We start from the raw sequence: 19,172 nt of genomic DNA, 5'->3' as shown, positions 1-19,172 counted from the left end.
AAAAGCAGATGCAATGACCAGCACATAATGCCCTTTTATTGCTTGCAAACGTCGAGATGATAAAGTGGAAAGTACAAACATAGGCAGGAATTAGCAAAACAACAGCTCTCCTGTATACCAAATACAACTACCCCCCCACCTGATTGTTCAATGATTCCTTTTATTGTTAATGACTCAATTGATTTCTGCATCAATTTCATGGGGCTCTTATCACAGATTAGGACTTCACTGAATTAGAGACATTAAAAACAATGCTATATATTATAGCCTGACTGGCTTAATTTTGACTATAGATACGATGGCTTGCCTTGGCTTATACAGTGATTTTACTGCAGCCTCTGGAAGAGAATCCCAATTCCCAGGTCTCTGCTCTTTGTTCACAAGATCCCTTTAAAAGCTGCTGCCATTTGCTCTACCTACCTCACGTGTACTCTCCAACCAGTGTCACAAGCACTACAAGAAACTGTTGCTTGTACCATTGACAGTGATTCCTGATTGGATTTCACTGTGGGATCTGCTTTCTGCAAAGAGGATTCTGCATCTGAACATAAACCATTGCATAAGGTCAACATGGTGATTACAAATAGTTGCACTTACTTTCATAGATCAAATCTCAGTGAATAAAGAGCAGCACAACTCACTACCTTGCAATTATTTAGATGCGTAAGGAAGGTAGCATCTGTTGGTTTTGTGTTTAAAACAGAACACTGGTTTGTCAGATAATACTCTGGGGCCATTATTTACAAACCTTTTTTGCTTGAAAAAACAAACATTGGCACAGTGGAAGTGTAGTATGAATCTCATTGAGCAAACTCACTGAGCATGATAATAAAACAATCTCTATAAGCTATAAGCACTGATTCCTATCCTAGCTCCAGTAAATGCCTCAAGGCAAAAGTCTTGCTGGCCTAAAAAGAGCCATTTCCACATCAGTGGAAACTGAGTGATTTTTATGTTCCAGAAGGAATTTAATTAAGACAAGTTTAAAGAATGAATTTAATTAAGGCAAGTTTAAAAAGGCATAAAGTAACTATAGGAGAAACTGAAGTAAGTCTAATGGCTTATAACCCACTCCTTCACCTCATGTGGCTTCACCTAGTGTTGGCTGAAATTAATGGAGCTCCTCGCTGATTTGTAATGTAAAAGATTCGTGCATACTGCTTGGCACTTGGAGCTGTGTATTCACAAAACAAAGACCACTGTATAATATGAACACTCATTTCCAACACTGTGATGAGTGGATGGGCTAGCCAGCCTGGTAAAAAGCACAGAAATAGTACCTGCTCTGTGCCTTACTGCTCAGTTTGCATAAAATATATGCACGCTGGTAAAGGTGTAAGCATGCCAGGAGGTTTCTTGTAATGCCTCTGTTCACTGAGTTGACATACAAATTATATTAAGCTATAGGAAACTGGGATCTCTTTCAGGCTTTGAGTATGAGCCAAATGGGACCACTTGCTGGGAGATTAGGCAGAGTTTCTAGCAGCAGGAAGGGAAATTGTCATATGTTTGTGATTTCTCAGACTTGGCTTTGGTTAGTAACACATGTAAGCAGGCTCAGGCTAAGGAGCTTTTAGGGATTCAGCTATACATCACCTGAGAAGTGAATCTTGATTCCTTTTTCTTGAAGTACTCTCTGACTAGTTATTTTGTGTGATGTCTTATACTGAGGAATTCTTTAAAGGAAGTTTCTTATCCCTTCCCATACTTGAATGGGTAATTTCTCTTTATTTGTTAAAATTGAACTTATTTTCAAGTACTCAGTGGTGGTGGTGTACTTTTAAGGTTCCCACTGCCATTTCATTTTAACTTTAATATCAGTGCCCTGTAACTTCTATTCATCTTTTCAAGAGCTAGAGTTAAAGCATGCATGATGTTAAGATATCACCACAGACAGTAATTCAGGCACCACAACATTAAATTATTATCATCATGTGATGATCTAATTGATAGTGGCCTATGATGCTAGTAAAAGTACGTATCTATTCCAAAACCGCAAACATTGCTATAGTAGGTCTCAAGAGCCATCTACCTGAGCAACTTCTTTCTGGCAACAGTCATTAGCAGAAAATTAGGGGGAAAAAAGTTTAAAAAATAAAGCTAGTTGCTAACTTCCCAGCTTCTGGCAATTAGTTTAGTAACTATGTCAACTGACAACTCCAAACTCAACATAGCGATTCCTTTTTTGTGAGTCAGATCTCTTTAATGACTGAAGTAAGCTTTTATGGTTTTATATTCTTGTTAACTCTGCAAAGCCAATGTGGTTAAGGGAAAAATTGTTTGCACTTCCAACCAGTGACAATTGCCAGATCCATTTCCCTTCTTGGCATCCTGAAAGTATAACAGTGTGACCGGAGGGAGACAGGGTTTCAGGAGCGTAAATGAGAGCATTTGGCCTGTTATAGCTTTATTATAGATGGCAATGCCTGCTAATGAAATTAATCTGTTTGTTCCTCATATCTCAGTGTGAGCCTGCATGCTGACAAGTTGCAAGTGTATTTCTCATTAACTGTAACAAGAAATGTAATGAGGAGCACAGGTTGTTTTCTAATTTAGTGTCATTCCTGAAGCTCCTTTGCAGAACTGCATTTAAGTTTGCAACAAGGGCATGTTATTTGCTGATCAGTTAAGTATATATTCTTGACTTTTATTATGTTAGACTTCACAATGAAGAGTTTGTATTCACAAGTCTCTCTGCTGAATGTATCATGTCACAAGTCTCCGTGTGCGAAAGGAGACACTCAAGATGGACTCAGTCTGGCACTCCTGACTCTGGAAAAAAAGCTGAGGTCAAATCTTAATGCTACTGAATTTAAGGTGTAATTTGTTTCTGTTCACTTTGGTAGAGCTGGGATTTCTCCTTTTATTTTGTCTGTGTAAGGGATACATCATGGCATGAAGTAAGGCTTACTTGCTTTATTTGAGTTCACAAATGTTGCTGAGCTAGTTCTCCAACAGGGCACAGGAATGACAAAAGCACCAGTAATTTTATATAACCAAGAGAGTGAGTCAGTGGGGGAAAAAAAGCAGATATTTAATGAAAGTAGGTTTAAAAAGCAATCACAGCCCAAACAACAAAATTATCATTGTAAAAATGTTATTTTAAGCCCCATGTTAGGTTTTTCAAAATTAAAGGGGACAAAAACCTACTTATTTTAGCTTATTACTAAGTTGAAAGCAGCTCTTGAAAGCATAACTGAATGCTCTTCCTTTGCCCTAGTCTTTCATTTGCCTTTCACATTCTGCTAGTCTGTTACTGTGAGATTCCTTGAACCACTAACAATTATTGTTATTTTTTCTACAAAGAATGGGCTTTGGTTTGGATAGATATTGACTATGTGGTGTGATGTGGGCTCTCACTAGTGACAAAGAAAATCTGTGTCCAGTTTGATCTATACTCCAGAATTGACCAACTGCAATCTTGTTTCTAATTTAGACTATTAATATTTGATTGAATTTTCTACAATCAGTTATGACTGATGAATTTCTTCTTAGGGAGTAAGAACAGGAAAGCCACAAGGACGGCCTCCTTCCAGAGGAGGCCACGAAGCTGATCAGAGGGCTGGAGCACCTGTCCTATGAGGACAGGCTGAGAGAGTTGGGATTGTTCAGCCGGGACAAGGGAAGGCTCCGGGGAGATTTAATTGCTGCTTACCAGTACCTGAAGGGGCCTACAGGAAAGATGGTGAGGGACTGTTTATCAGGGAGTGTAGTGACAGGACAAGGGGTAATGGGTTTAAGCTAAAAGAGGGTAGATTTAGATTAGATGTTAGAAAGAAATTCTTTACTGTGAGAGTGGTGAGACACTGGCACAGGTTGCCCAGAGAAGCTGTGGATGCCCCATCCCTGGAAGTGTTCAAGACCAGGTTGGATGGGGCTTTGGGCAACCTGGTCTAGTGGAGGGTGTCCCTGCCCATGGCAGGAACATGATGATCTTGGAACTAGATGATCTTGGAAGTCCCTTCCAACCCAAACCGTTCTATGATTCTATTATTCTATGAATACTGGGGGTTTTTTTTATTTATACTTTTATTATGGGTGTTTATTATTTGTATAGAGGTAATGCCTAGATGTTGCTGTGTAAAGTTGTGATGTGGTATTTTAAAGTATTTGGTGCCTATACTGGATTAGGGACGGCCATGTCCCCCAGCCCCGTTTTCTGCCCTGATTCTATACTGCCCCTTTCCCTCCACTGTGCTGGCACAACCCAGATGGGGTTGTGCACCCAACCAGATGGGGGAACTGATCCAGCAAAAAGAAATCCAGCACTTCCCCCTGCCTCCAGTGTTTCTAGCCACATCAATTTTCCTGTTCAGTTTATAGCACAGCTGTAGAAGACTTGTGTTGCTGTGAGGAAAAGGGTGGTATATCACAATAAGAGAGAAAAATAGGGGAGGGTAGAACTGGCAGTACTTTAAGTCAGAACTGCCAACATCTAAGCCCCATTGTGTTAGCATTCTGGTTGGTTTTTTAATTATTTTTATGTTTAACACCTTGTAATAAAAACTAAGAGCTGACAGGTCTATAAAGAAAACAAATAATGCAAGCACAAGGTAACCGTGACATAATACTGGTCAACTTATTGAAAGGCAGTGACTGGAAACCACCAGATTAATCATTGCTGAGGTTTTCCTGTTAATATCACAGCAGGGATGCATTTTAAGGAGGACACAGTTGAGGTCCACGTAGTGTCTCTGCAGACATCTCATGTAGGACTCCCATACTGGTCATATTAGTTCTAGATAGCTTGACTCACTGCACTGTGATGAATCTGTGGTTAGAAAATTGACCACAACACTCATGGGAAAGGTATTTTTTTCCCGAACACCTTTCTTCATATTGTCATCTCTCTCCCTGCATCCCTCAAATGGCTCCCCTCTCCGTTGTATCAATTAAAACCTGCTTTCACTTCTAACTCCCATCTCAGTTTATCTATGACCTTTCTGTCTGTTCTCTTTCAATACAGACATGTTAATTCTCTTGAAGTGTCCCAATGCTAGCCTCCACTGCACACCCATTGGATTTCCATGGCTTACTTTCTTGTCTTTTGTGATTTCATATTCGGAAGGTGTTTCCATAAGTAACAGTAGAACTATGTGCAGTCCTCCCCCTGGCCCTTCTTAAAACTCGTCTTTCTTTGGGTGCCCAAAGAGAGGGTGACGACAGTTAGGATCTGATGCTACTCTTGCTGGCCAGCATCTCTCCATTCCCCATGTGCCCCTGAACCTTTCAGAAATACACACAAATACAGATTTATATGCATATGTAATTTGTACTGTTAATGCCTAGGGGTAGCAGCTCAACTGTGGCAATTCTGTACAATCAAGTCCAAGCTGACAGTGAAAGCAGCATATTCACTGGTCTCTCTCTGTCTCTTTAAAGCTATAATGTGATCAGATTTTGTTGCTAAGAAGTGCTGTTAACTTAGATGTTGCACTAAGCTCTCCCTAAACCTCACAGCCATACTTTTAACTCCTATTATATATTTGCATATTTATGTCTTCTACTTCCTTATCAGATGTAAATATGGTATCTGGAACAAGGTTACAGCAGTGCAAAGCTGTCACTTTGACATACTGCATCACCGCAAACAAGGGGCTATGTCCTTCATGGTACCTAAAGAAGGAAAATAACAATTGGAAAGCAAATCATATCCAGTTAGGACTGGACTTTTGTTGTATCTAGATCTAGTAATTGCCATTCTGGACCAGGTTTTCAGTTGGTTTACTTCATTATTCTGTCCCTAAGACTGACTAATAGTAGTAGTTTCCAGTGAAAATGCACTGGAATAGTATACTATGTAATATACTTTTATGGACTAACCTGCCTGTAAGAAATTTCTTCCTAATCCACCTTAATTCAATGATTAGTTTGTGCCTTGAAACATAAGTGTTTATATCCTTCCTGTAAAAAGTCCTAATGTAACTATGAGCTTTTTTATTAATTGCACAAATGTCTAATGCAGAACTTCTCAAATAGCAGACCTCACTAGATTCAGATCATGAGTAAATTTTGCCTAGATTGTGTCAAGGTCCCAGATTTACTAATCCTCCTGCATTCTTTTGGAAAATCCTATATTTCTTACCATTTTCTTGGATCTTAGGAGCGGTAGTGGGGAGCTGTTTCTGTGACTGCAGTTCTCAGCTGTGCAGGCAACACGTGTTGCTTGGCTAGCCTGGCAGAGCAGGGAACCTTGTCTTGCTTTTTGCTGAACAAAATGATGCATCATTCCATAAAGAATAATTGATTAGTATTAGTCAAGGCTTTTCCTAGGAAATCTCACTCTTCCTGCAGTTCATGTAACTACTTTTTTACCCTTATTTTTTATTTTTCTCATAACTGGTATTCTTTAGTTGTATCACACTGGTTTTTTTTAGTGAATCTTGAAAAAGGAACGCTGTTATGGGGGTGAAGTTAGGGGAATAGCCAGGAGTTATGGCGATGAAGTGCAGCCTATATAATTACTTGTCATTACTGACATTCTACACAGGTGTAGTACAACATCCCAAAGTACCGTGCTGTCTTCCGGGCTGACTGCATATTGCCAATTGCTAAACATTAGCATTCCAGCATAAAACTTCTCTGAATGCCATTAGAACTGGGTCACTAGCAGAAGGTGTGTGACAGCTTAACATGCATAACAACTAAAGCCATTTCCTCAGTCTCATACAGAGCAGAAATACTGAGAGTGAAGATTATGTCTATAGCATGAGCAGAATAACAAATAACAAGCCTTAGCGATATACTTTTTTGGTGGCATTAGTGATGCAGTTCTGCCTTGGAAACAGTGAAAACAGGTGATCAGCTGGGTTTTGTGCTGCACCGTTTTTGCTAAATGTTCAAATTTAATAGGAATTCAAATGATCAAGGTAAGTATTTCATTTTGTAGAGGAAATTCCCTTCTTTAGCAGCATCCTAATAACATCTACTATTTAGCATTTTCTATTCTATTTGGAATAAAGAGGTTTTACCCTCACAGCTTCAAGCTGTATATTTCTGTTGCAGCTCCAGGGATTATTGCTGTAGCTGTGTGCTCGGCAGTCATAAAAATGCTGCAGGTGGACTTACGTCATTTCAGAAAACATTATGGAATAAGCTGGACTAGACACTGTGTTCTCCCTTATCAAAATCCCTTTAAACCAGCTAAAGAAGAACGGAAGGGAACTCTTCCTGGACAGCATGGTTCCAGCTACATTCTGAATCAGAAGGGCATGCTGAGACGTTCTTTATATGGAGAAAATGGAAGGTGGGAGCCAGGGAGAGGAAGTACCTGGAAATGCAAAGAGAAGCAGAATTAACCAAGTATTAGCTGAGTATCACTGAGCTACACAGGCTCTCTGTGCTCCCCTGCTTTTGCTCCGTGTTAGTCAGTCTGGATAACATAAGAATCAGCCCCTTTATAAGCTTTTATTAATTACTCTTCTATCTTTTTTGGATGTGACAGAATATTTCTGGAGACAAACACCACGCTCTGCCTCATTCATCTGTATCCCTTTTCCCTGCCAAGCCTGTCATGATTTGTTCACTTTTATCTAAAGTTGGAAAAAAAACCCCAGTTCAGAAAACTAGCTCATACGGAAAAGAAAAATCAGGTCACTCAGATTGGTCTGCAGATTCAGGTCATATTCAGTGACGAGTTTAAATGGAAAAAAAAAGGGAGAATCAGTAAAATTAGGAGTATTTTTCCTATTCCTTCAACACGAAACCTCACTGTTCTTTTGTTTCAAAAGTGTTGGAAAGACATCTTGAGTGCAAAATACTAAACTGGGATTAAACAGAGAAAGAAATAATCTAGAAGCAAACCGAACACAATATTTTCACTGGCAAAATATCCTATTAACCCCCAAACAGCTTTTTGATTCAGAGTGATCAAAAAGATTTTTAAATTGTTTTGAGTAAAATACCAAACCAGAAGGCAACTATTTGCAATTCTATCTAGAACTAACAACCGAAGATTTGTTTTTAATATGTTTCAAAGGCAGGTAGTGTAATTCAAATTCTCATTGTGACTTTTCTTCCCGTATTCAGAAATTCTTTTTTGGCACATGAAGTGAACAGGTGTGAGCCAGTGCAAGGTGGCCCACAGGCCATAACCAACAAATAACTAATTGGCATCTATGTTGCAACAGGGCAAAGATCCAGACAAATTATGACGAGGCACCGTGCCATCCTAATAGACTCACATTATCACGGATGCCAAGGTTCCATAAATTTGCATTATTTACATTTAGTTAGGGCAGGATTCCCAGCTGGGAAATTCCACATGGTTGTCCATCTCTATCATAGACAATTATGATGGAAAAAGATCTCTGTGACTAATCCAGCATCCTGAAACAGTTTTCAGCAAGAATTTAAATATTCTTAATAATTATTTAAAAATGTTACCACTCATCTACATCAATAAATCGTTTGAAAGTGGTTTTTTTGTTGTCTTTGTTTGTATAAAATGATTAAAAAATTTATAAAATCAGACTTGTGGTGGAAGATGTATGAGCCTTTTCAGCTTGGTAAAAAGGGAGAAATAATTGTTTTTTGTGCAGCAGTAGCACGGTTCCTGACTACATAATCGTGAAAAGAAAGAGACAACCTTGAAGTTGCTTTTGTGAAAAATGAATGCAGAAACCAGTAACTTTTACCCTTGGGGAATAATTTGTGAAGACAAAAATGCCAAGAGGGTGTGAATTATTAAGATGAAACACAAGATGATGATATATGCTCTGATTACTCCTTGAGGTAATGAATCTCTGTAGGTTTTTCTACCAAGGAGATGGTGAACTCCATCTTCATCCCCTCCCTGGCGGGACCTCACTCTCCCTGCAGCGTGCTGTACAGTGGGTGAACACTTCCTGCAGCTCGGTGCTCTCGCAGAGGGCTGGGGCTGCTCAGAGACTCCCCACTCACCTGAGCACATGGGGAGCTGGGGCTTGGCGCCCGCCGTGCCGCATTGGAGGAGCCAGTGGGCCTCCTGGGGCAAAAGAGGGTGGTGTTTTCCAAAATACTGCCTACTAGGGGTGACACCACTGGAAAGGTCCAGCACTCCCCTCATGTTTTCAGGAGCAATTAAGAATTTGACACAGAAGCTGGTCACTGCTGGACACCTCAGTTGATCCTGGATCACGACGACGGGCGCAGAAGCGCTGCCCACACGCCAGCGGACGTTACTGCATCGTAACGTAGATCCTCAGCCTATGACCCTGAGCCTCCCTTTGTGACCGCAGCGAGGCAGCCCCGTTCCTCTGCCGGACCTCCAGAACCTCTGCAGCTGGAAGGGCATGACTTCCGCGGGGAGCCCCACGGGAGCCGGGCTGGCGTGCCCCCCGCCCCCGGTTTATGGCTCCTTTCGGTGAGCAGAAGCCGCCGCCTTCCCGGGCTGCCACGCGCCCTGTCCCGCCTCGCACCTCCCGCCCGCCCCTCGTGACAAATCTCGCGCGCTCCCCTCCTTTCCTCGCTCCCAAATCTCGCGCCTCTTCCCCGCCGTGAGGCCGGTGCTCTCGCGATAGGCAGCGGCCGGCCGGCGGGCGGGCGGGCGCGCCGGGGTGGGGGCGGCGCCGCGGCAGCCGCTGCGCCCGCGCTCCCTGACAGGCGGGCGGCGGGAGCGGCGGCGGCGGCGGCGGGTGGGTATGTCCCTCCGCCCCGCACGCAGGTGGTGGCGGCGACGGTGGCGGTGGCGCCGCCCCGGCTCTCCGTGAGTCCCGCCGGCCATGGCCGGCTCAGCGCCGCGGGGGCCCGAGTCGTGCCGCAGCCGCCGCTGAGGAGAAGCCGCCGCGATGAGGAAGGGCCGCTCCCGGGGGGACAAAGCGGCGGCGCCGCCGCCGCCGCCGCGGAGGGAGCACGGGCGGGCGGTGGCCGCTACCGCCGCGGAGCGGAGAGCCACCCTGCTGGGGGGCGGCGGCAGGAAGGAGCCGGAGGACGCCAGGGCCGCGGGGGCGCCTTGCCGGGAGGCGCTGGAAAGGGTAAAGCCGGGGCGTGGGGCCGGGGGGGCCCTGCCGGGCCGTTGGCGGCCGTTGGCATGGAGACGCGCGCCCCGCGTGGCGGGGGACCTCTGCGGGCGGGGGTGCCCGGCGGTGCCGCCCTCCGCGCCCGCCCGGGCTGCGGCTGCAGCAGCCGCGGGGCAGGGGTGCGCCTGGCCCGGGCGGGGTCTCCCGTGGCTCCGGCGGGGGGGAGAGTGGCCGGGGGGGGGGTGGGTGGGTGGCTGGAGGGCGAGGGTCGGGGAGAGGTGAGGTGCTGGGCTCGGCGGGAAGGGTCGGGGCGGGGGGAGGCTGCGTGCTGCGCTGCGTGCGGCGGTGCTTGTTGAGACTGCATCTCCGAGCATCCTCTCGGGTTACGTACGCTTCCTCAGGTAGATGCTCCCAGCAAGAGGAACGGATAGGTTTAGTGGTCAGAAATGGAGTGGTGGGGTGTCGGTGTTCTGGCGGCGTGACATTGAGTGGTGGGACAGCCGTAGTGCCAGAAGTCCTGCCTGCATGCCGATGAAGAAGCAGGGAGGATGCAGTGAAATCTGATTGTGTTATATGCTTGCTGGTTTTAATAATTACAGAATACTTCTTGCTAGTAACCTTCTGTGGGTCATTTCTAACTGTGATGTTAATTATGATGCATTTTTCAGCGTTTTTCAGGTCTTAGTTCTCAACGCAAGAAGTGGTTTATTTAGGAAACATACCTTTGCAGATATTTAAAAATGCATAGGCTTGTTAAAAGTGAGACTGTGTAAGTTCAATGTGTCCACTTTTATGTCATTCACCTCCACAAAAATGGATCTACTGGTTGCTGCTTAGAGTAACAGGGATGAGAGACCCAAGAGGTATTAAACTTTATTTTGATGTGTTTTGATATTCCTAGTTATACAAGAGAGAAAATGGGGGATGAGACTTAGCAGTTTAAAAACGTAGATGGTAACTAATGCTTTCTTTTTTTTGAAGAGGAGAAAATATCACAAATATCCTGAAGACTCCCAGGATGCAGTAATTCATTGCTTTGTTTTGCCATTTTTAGGAGCAAAGTGAAAAACTAGGTTCTTTGACCTTTCTTGTCAAAAAGGTGTCTTAAGTTTATATCATTGTTGCAGGTGCACAGGTTTACTCTATTTTTTTTTTTTTTAAATAATTTCTTAGGTTTTTCTGGAAAAGCTGCATTACATTGCCTTCAATTGTAGGAGACTTGTATATTGGCTTTGACTGGTGGATATCTCTTGAATACAGATTTCTCAGACTGGGCCCAGGAAGAAGAGAGGTCTGGTTTTTTTATTTTTTGTTTTATTCTCTAGTGCCTTGTTCAGCCAGGTGGTTAAGAGGTGCCGTTGCTTTTGGTGCTTATCACTTCCTGAAAAAATTAAAGAACACTAATATCCTTATTCAGGAAGAAAAAAAATCTAAAAGCAGAAGAGGTGACTTAGTTTCTTCCCAACTGTCCATTCAAATAGTGGTTGGTATGGCTATCCAATGCAATAGCAAGGTGTTTGTTGTATTGTTTTGACATACTGTATATGATATTGACATGGAAATTTGAGGAAATTATTTCCATTCTTAGTAGTTGTGAACTAAACTATTTACACATCATGCATACTGAACGCGCTGTATACCGTATAATGTATTGAACACTCAGGAAGCTTCACCAAAACAGTATTAACGTTGCAAAACAGAAAAGGCTTCAAATTCAGAAATGCCAGTTTTTGAGAGGCACAAGCCTTTTTAATGGGAGATACTGCCAGTTTGTTTTTAGCTTGAGTGCTTTGACTAAGACCTGATATGACTTTCAGAAACAGATCTTTATGTGCTGGCAAGCATTCAGTGTGACGGAGTCTTTAAGGAGTTTTGCAGCTAAAGTTAAGAATGCTTCTACTCAACTGGTGTGAGATGCCACCCAAATTTCAAAGGAGAACCTCTCATCCCCTCTCCCCTTCTGTCTTCCATTTGAAGTGGTGGAAGTTTTGTAAATGTAGTAAGCAACTGGAAATAGATAGATATGTTGGACAAATTTAATAAACAGGACAAATAAGTCTACTCACAGAATTTCTGTCTTGAATATTAATAATTCACTATTTCTTTCAACATCAGGAGTTGGTAGTGTGGATGTGGTGGAAAGGGCCTTCTGAGATGCAAAAGACAGTGTGATACTCCACTTCCACTGATGCAGGTTGTAGCTTGACAAATATTTCCTTTGGGGCCACTTCTGATTTAAGTAGCCCTGTTGTTTCCAAGCCTGTAGCCCTCAGCTGTACCAATGCAACAGTGTGCACAGCTGCAGGGAACCATTTTGAGTTAAATTCAGATTTCACAGTTTGTTTGCCATACATTTGCACAGGTTTGTGGTTTGGGGGAGACTAAGCTACTTCAATGTTGGAAAAAGTACTTATCAAACTGTGACTGTAGTAGTTCATCACTGTAGACCTTTAGGCCTTAGAAAATCTGGTCCTTTAACGTGCTGTGCTTATAGTTCTGAGATGTGCATATGATTAATGTTTTCATTTTTTTATGAGTTATGTAAGAACATAAAAATGACTGTACTTGGTCACATTAAAGATCCCTCTAGCCCAGTATGCTGCCTCTCTGAGCTGCCAAAAGCAGATGCTTGGAGAAGAGTATAGTGTATATTGAGGAAATACCTCTCCCAGCCTCCAGTAATTTGTGGCTCACAGGTTTCCGGAACTAGAGGTGATATTTGTTTTTAGTGCCCCCAGTGGGTTTTTTCTTCTATGAATTTGTCCAATCAGTATTTGAAGCCATGTATGCTTGTAGCATCCACACCATCCTGTGGCTGAGCGTTGTAAGGCTTAAACACATTTTGTGTGGAAAAAACACTTCTTTTTGTTTGTTTTTAAACTTTCTACCTGCTTGTTTCATGCCTTGTTTGTTAATTCTTGTACTGGAAGAGGCAGTGAAAAAGAGAATCCATGTTATTCTGTGTGGCTTATGGCTTGATAGCTTTTTCTTTTCTTTATCGTATCTTGTTTGTGACTTTTCCAGAGACGTCTTAGAAAGACATGACTCTATCCGTTTCGTTGTCCTTGCTGTTTTCTTTGTGCCTTTTGCAGGTGTGTTCCTGATGGGAGATAGTGATGCAGGAATCAGAGGAACAGGGTTGGGGAATAATAACCAGGACTGGCTACAGTATTTCAGCATATGACACCCTGTAAACTTATATAGCGTATTAGGTTTTATTCTTTAATCTTCTGCCTGCTTTTTCTTGATGATCTTTAAGCACTGAGTTGGCACTTCCATGAAACTGTCTATTATAACTCCACAATCATTCTTTTAAGTGGTAGTAGCTAGTTCAGAATTTGTCATTGTGTATATACATTTTTAGGATTTTTTTTTACACTATGCATCACTTCACATTTACCTACATTTAATCTTATCTGCTATTTTACAGCCCACTTAAATGGTATCATTAAGGTTGTTTTCAGATCTTTGGCCATCACTTTTGCAACCTTGAATAGCTTTAAACAGTCAGCAAACTCTGTTGTGTAAGTGTTAAGCTTCTTTGCTAGATTTTGCTTTAAAATGAAAGTGTTGATCCCAGAACAGACCCTTGTGGGACTCCACTGGTGATCCTTCTTTTTGGGGAAAAAGGCAAATTGTTCCAACTTCTTATTTCCTGTCTGTTAATCAGTCATTAATTCATAGTTAAACTGCCTTCTTATTATGTGTCAGTTTAGTTTCATTGAGTGAGGGCATCTTTGTCAAACACAGCCCGCTTGGATTTCCATAAAGTATCAGCTTAATCATTGTATGTTTGCTGACTGCATTGAAGGAGAAAAATGGAAAGTTGAGGTGAAAGTTATCGTTGCTTACGAATGACAGTCACCCTCGTCCAGAGGCACGTTACAAGCATTAGATTGTTTCCATATCATGCTTACCTAATTGGTTGGAGACGTTGTGATATTTATTGTGAAAGATCTCACATGGATTGTAGCCAATATTTGTCAGAGGTGCTTTTATTAGCTTTTTCTATTTCAGGTAGAAGTTAAAGGTCAAAGTTCTCATAAAGGACTCTTCAATGTCTAGAAGATACGACTTAAGGGGGTTATGATGGACATATACAAGACCATGGTTGGTTATAAAGAGGGTAGATAGCAAACAGCAGCTGACTTTTCTGTAGTGTTAACCTAGGAGTCAGGCTTAAAAAGAGGTGGATCTTCACACAAAAGGTCATACATATATGATTTTTTTTTTTTTTCCCCAAGGGACGTAATAGATGCAAAAAGCATTCAGAGGAGAAGGGATCTAGTGAAGATTAAATAGGCAGACTGCATCCACCTGAGGAATACAGCTGAAATGAAATGCCATCTAGGAGAACACTAGAACAGGGCAAATGCATGATGCCTCCCTTTGCTTGTCTGTAGGGAATGTCTTTGCTATTTTTATGGTTTTTTTCCATGAGGAGTGGGTGTTAGCCTGTCCCTAACAAATCTAAATCCTGTCTTCCTCTGAAAGCAGGAGGAGAATAAACAGATACGAGGAAAGCTGAAGTAATGTGGCAAGTCTAGAGGGATGGACGTTAAGGGTCAAAAGGGTAAAAATAGAGGACACCGAACACTGAATATCCCTGAACTAAAGGGATTCTCTGCTCTGAAGTCAGCCAGGGAACCCAGTGGGTGCTGCTCAGTGGCGCTTTGCTTGGAGGTGTGACAGAGTGAGGGAACAGAAACAGACCCCATGCTTGTCAACATTTTACCCTCACTTCTGTCAAGGTTCCCTCTCCTCCTTGCTAGGGCCGGGAGAGGATTTATGAGTAGATTCCATGACTAATTTTGTAGGATAATAGAGAGATGAAGGGGGCAACAGTAGCAGAATCTCAACAAGCAGTTCAGTGGGCTGGTAGAGGGAATGCAAGTTGTAGAGGCAAGATTTGGGGTTAGGTGGAGCCTTTTGTCTTGTATAAAGTTTAACTTAGCTGCTGCTGCTGAAGAGTTGGACTGAAACGTTGCTAAACCTGGAGGCTCCCCTTGCTGCACGTATGTTTGTTGGATGGGAAATGCTCAGCTGGTGCCGACAGGCAAGCTGCATACATAATATAGAGAAGGATGAAAAACCTCCTTAGTCCAGATTAGTTTTGTGTTGGGGGAGCCCTTTCTATAGGGCAGTCAGTACAGTGACTATCTCCAGCTGTAAATTTTGATGTGCCTAAAGAAAGGAGACCTTGCCTGTTCCCCAGACAGTACATTTTAACATTTCTGTGGATAGAAAGTATTTCCTAAGCTTTGAACAAGGTAACTGACTTACAATCGAATCATCTAACTATTACAGTCTTTGGGAACTGCAGTGCTACAAACTTTCTGAGAGTAGCAAAAGTATTCCTTTCTTTCCATGTGTCTTTGAAACTTTGTAGATCTATATGACCCAAAGCCAAAATGGATTACTGTGGTTATCCAGTGTGATTTCCCCACATGTGCGGGCTGTAGACCTTTCCTGAAAGATAAATTAAAACATCTGTCTTAGAAATTGATCTTATCTTAGCCTTAGATCATGGTGTGTCTGTCACCTCTTCTGGAAAGCTCTGCCAATGTTTAATTATTCCTGCAGTTAGGAAACTAAACCACATCTTATTTCAAAGCTTGTTTTGTCTAATGTCCAACTTTCAGCTGTGGAATATGCCTATGCTAGCACAGGCAGTAAAAAATTCTCTACTATCTGATATCTTTTCCATGTATAAGTATTTGAAATGTAAAATCTATCTTCAGTTGGATCAGAAGACACTGAGTTCTTTTGCTTCTAGCACTTTGTCCTTTCTCCCTGATTGTTCTTGGAGTGCGTGCACCAAAAATAGGTAGTACTCTGGCAGCAGCCTGGAATAGTGTGATCACAGACAAGGTTACTTCTCCACTACTGTTTGATGCTTGTCTTCTTACAATTTCAGGGATTGCATTACCACAGTTGGGTGTGTCATATGAGAGAGAGTTTTGTAACATTATGTGGATATTTCTACTCCCTGTATTCAGGACATCGTGCAAATTGGTCCAAGATTACTTATAAATGTTAGGTTAGAACGCTTATCCCCCCTTTCATGTTGTCTTTATATTTTGAATTTTTTTTTTTTCCCCTTAAGGAATGGCAAAGGATCTTTTCCACTGACTTCTCACCCTGTTTGTTTTTTTGGAAAGCAGTCAGTGACCAGCAGGGAGAAACTGGCCAAACCCCAGAGTGCTAGTCAGATTTGTTTTGCCTCCACAGCTGCAAAGAAGCTGTTACCATGCTTTCCTTGCTGCGTGGCAAGCCTGGAAATTGAAGAGATCTTTCTTATTTCCTAATCAGAACTTCCATGCTTCAAATATAATAAGCATTTTCTCTTTTTTTTTTTTCTTTTCCCTCTAGGTGCCATCAGTGCTATTAACGGCAGTACCTCGATTGTGTTGAGCCCTGTATGTAGAATGCATAACAGTTTGGTGTTCTTTGTTTTTTTTTCTACCATGAGTCTTCCCTTTTGTTTGATATGTGAAGAAGCAAGCTTATGGAATGCAGCTGGCACTTTGCTTCTGAGCTTTCTCTACACCTCTGTCCATCAGGCTTTTGATCAGAGCTCTGTTGCAGCTCCTGTTCTGCTCCCCCAGCCATGGACCCTGTGATTAACAGCTCACAACAGTCAAAGCTGTTTCTTCTAAGTTCATATCAAAACCTATGAGCTGGGATGAAACTTAATCTGAAGAAGATGGAAGTTTATTCCCAAAATTCAAGCAAATAAACAGAATCAAATGGATGTATTGCTAGCAATGCAGATTGCATTTGCAGTAAAGTGTAGTTTTTAATAATCACATTACAGATTCCATAAAAGCAAATATAGGTTAAACATAGCCAAATATGTTCTGTAAGCATCGTTGTCCCTTATCAAAGGAGGGACAGAGTGCTGTTGACTTCTAGAAGATCAGGAACCACCTGTTTATACAAATAGTTCTAGCTACCTCTTTTGGGATATTGTTGTTGTTTAGGGCTGATTTTGGGCGATTCTGTCCTGTGCTTGTTTCATCAAGGGAGCTAAAGAAAGTCTTAAGGAAGAGGTTGGTAAAGACTCCTAAATTACGAGCTCTGGATGTGACTTACTGTTTAAAAACTTAATGTTTGTAGACCTCGGAATTCCTTTTCCCATCTCACTTTCTTTGTTGCTGTCTAGCCCTTTTTTTTTTTTCATTACAGGGACAGAGCAAAAAATAAGTGTGGGTTGGTTTTTTTTTTTTTTTTTTAATAAGAAGATGCCAAGTTCTAGCCTGTAAAGCTTCTAATGTGGTGAACCAGAGTCTGGAGTGTATGGTTGGCTGGCAAGCATTCTTGCTTATCCTCAGAGTTTAATTTCTTAAGTTTATCCCCTTCTCTGTGGAGATATAAAGGTAGCGAAGAAGCCTGAGCGTAGCTGTGGAAGGAGCTGGTCCTTATGACGTGTATGGTTCTGTCTCTGTTTTCTTCTCTGTCCTTTGCCTGAGGAGGCAAGAAAAGGAGCTAGAAAGAACAAACCTCTCAATGTCCTGTAAGTGTGTCTCACTGCCTTCCATAAGCTGATTCTTGTTGATGCCAGAGCTACTCCTGCTTTACGGCTTCAATAGCCATAGTTTTGCCTTTCTGTATTTTGATCGGGCAGCAATGGCAGCTGCTGGCAACATGTCGCTCTGAGTTCACTTGTATGTTCATACTAATGTATAGTAGTACAAGGAGGGGAAAAGTTACTGAAGAAGAGAGTCATCTAAAAGCAGGCAAAGGGGAGTAGCGTCAAGTGATCAGTTCTGCAATGTGCTTGTTAGGTAATAATAGAATTGAGCCAAAAGATTCATCTAGAAGCAGACAAAAGGAACGTAGAGTCAAGTGACCAATCCTGCCATGGGCTTGTTAGCAAAATAGAGCCAAAAGCATATGACACTTCTCTGGTCTGATATAATAAAAGTATCACCTCCCTCAAAGTTGAATATTAATGGACAAACCTAATTTGTTTAAATTGATTTGTGTAAATCAATAAGTAGGTAGGCATTGCATCAGCAGCTTAGATGGGGCAGCTCGCCCATGTGAGATTTCAATTTCCTGTCACAAGTGAAGAGTAAGAGCAAATATTGTGTATTAACCACATTAATTTCATATCTTACATATTAGAATAGCTAAGCAGGCAGTGGAGAGATTATGAATATATAGATGTTCACATTGCTGATGATTTGCATCTGAGTTCAGTATTTCTTGTCCAAAACACGTATAGAAGAGAAGGAGCCAAGAGAAGTCTTCTATCAGAAATGGCTGGAGTTAGTGTGGGACTACTTCTTGTTATAATCAATTATTAGCTTGAAGGGAAAAGTTGCTGCTACTTAGAATTTGTTACACAGCACTTGAGAATAACAGTGGGGTGCTGTCCAAGGCTAGGATTGGGCATCTACAAAGCACTCGGACTCTGGATATATTCATGACTGTGCTTCAACGAGCTTAGTAATATCTGTGTGTATTCTGTTGAAGGAATGGGTATGCGTTATTGTCTTTAGGCCTAGAAGTTGACTTACTTCTGGAGCAAGCTCATACGCCTTCTTGCATTGCAAAGAATGTGAATGTTGTCCTGCCTGTCAAGGTAGTTCTTAGGATCTCTAGAAGAGGCAATTCTTTATTTTTATCTGATGGGTTGTTTTTATTGCCTGAGCTGCCTGTTGTGCGCCATAAGCCACCATAGCTTTGGTGCTTGTAAGAAATTCAGTGGATTATTATAGATATGATGATAGACACTTACCTAAATTAAGGTTTGGTGGGGTTTTTTTAACTTTTATTTAATTGTTATTCATGGGACCTGAGTAGCTGAAGCTAAGGAAGCAGTGAAGACCACCAGGTTAGTGAACTGTTTGAGGCTAAACCAAAAAGCTTTATCACCCATCAAGACCTTGTTCCTCAAGAACCACAATAGCTAAATAGACAGGTCATGTAGGATCTTGACAATTCCATTTCCACATCAACTAATGATGTGCTGTGGTTAGTGTCTTTTTGCAGCGATGTAGTACAATTTGAAGCCTAGTGAAAATGTGGCTGTTTGGAGGAAGAAGCTGAGTCCATGGTCACTCAAAAAAACTTCTACCTTTTTGCAAGGAAGTAGAAAAATCTGTTTCAGGTGTAGAAAATATACTCACTCTTTTGATGTCTTTATAGATGTCACTCTTGGGTGTAGGAAGTTGATGCTCTGGTATCTCACTGTAGTAGAAAGATCTGAAGGCTTTGTTTGGTTTG

General features: G+C 42.0%; 1 protein-coding gene across 3 annotated transcripts in view; it reads left to right on the top strand.

Annotated features, from left to right (window-relative positions):
* The first annotated feature begins 9,515 nt into the window (after positions 1 to 9,515).
* MAST2 (microtubule associated serine/threonine kinase 2) overlaps positions 9,516 to 19,172 on the top strand; it is a 194,404-nt gene continuing 184,747 nt past the window's right edge. For all 3 annotated transcript variants that reach the window (XM_075759521.1, XM_075759522.1, XM_075759520.1), the window contains exon 1: positions 9,516 to 9,953. In XM_075759521.1, the coding sequence (XP_075615636.1) occupies positions 9,768 to 9,953 (186 nt within the window). In that variant the 5' untranslated portion in view covers positions 9,516 to 9,767. The remainder of the gene's footprint in view (positions 9,954 to 19,172) is intronic.

Source organism: Balearica regulorum, chromosome 8 (genome assembly GCF_011004875.1).
Source record: "Balearica regulorum gibbericeps isolate bBalReg1 chromosome 8, bBalReg1.pri, whole genome shotgun sequence".
Classification (NCBI taxonomy): domain Eukaryota; kingdom Metazoa; phylum Chordata; class Aves; order Gruiformes; family Gruidae; genus Balearica; species Balearica regulorum.
Note: the sequence above shows the minus strand (reverse complement) of the source record. Positions and strands in the feature narration are given on the sequence as shown.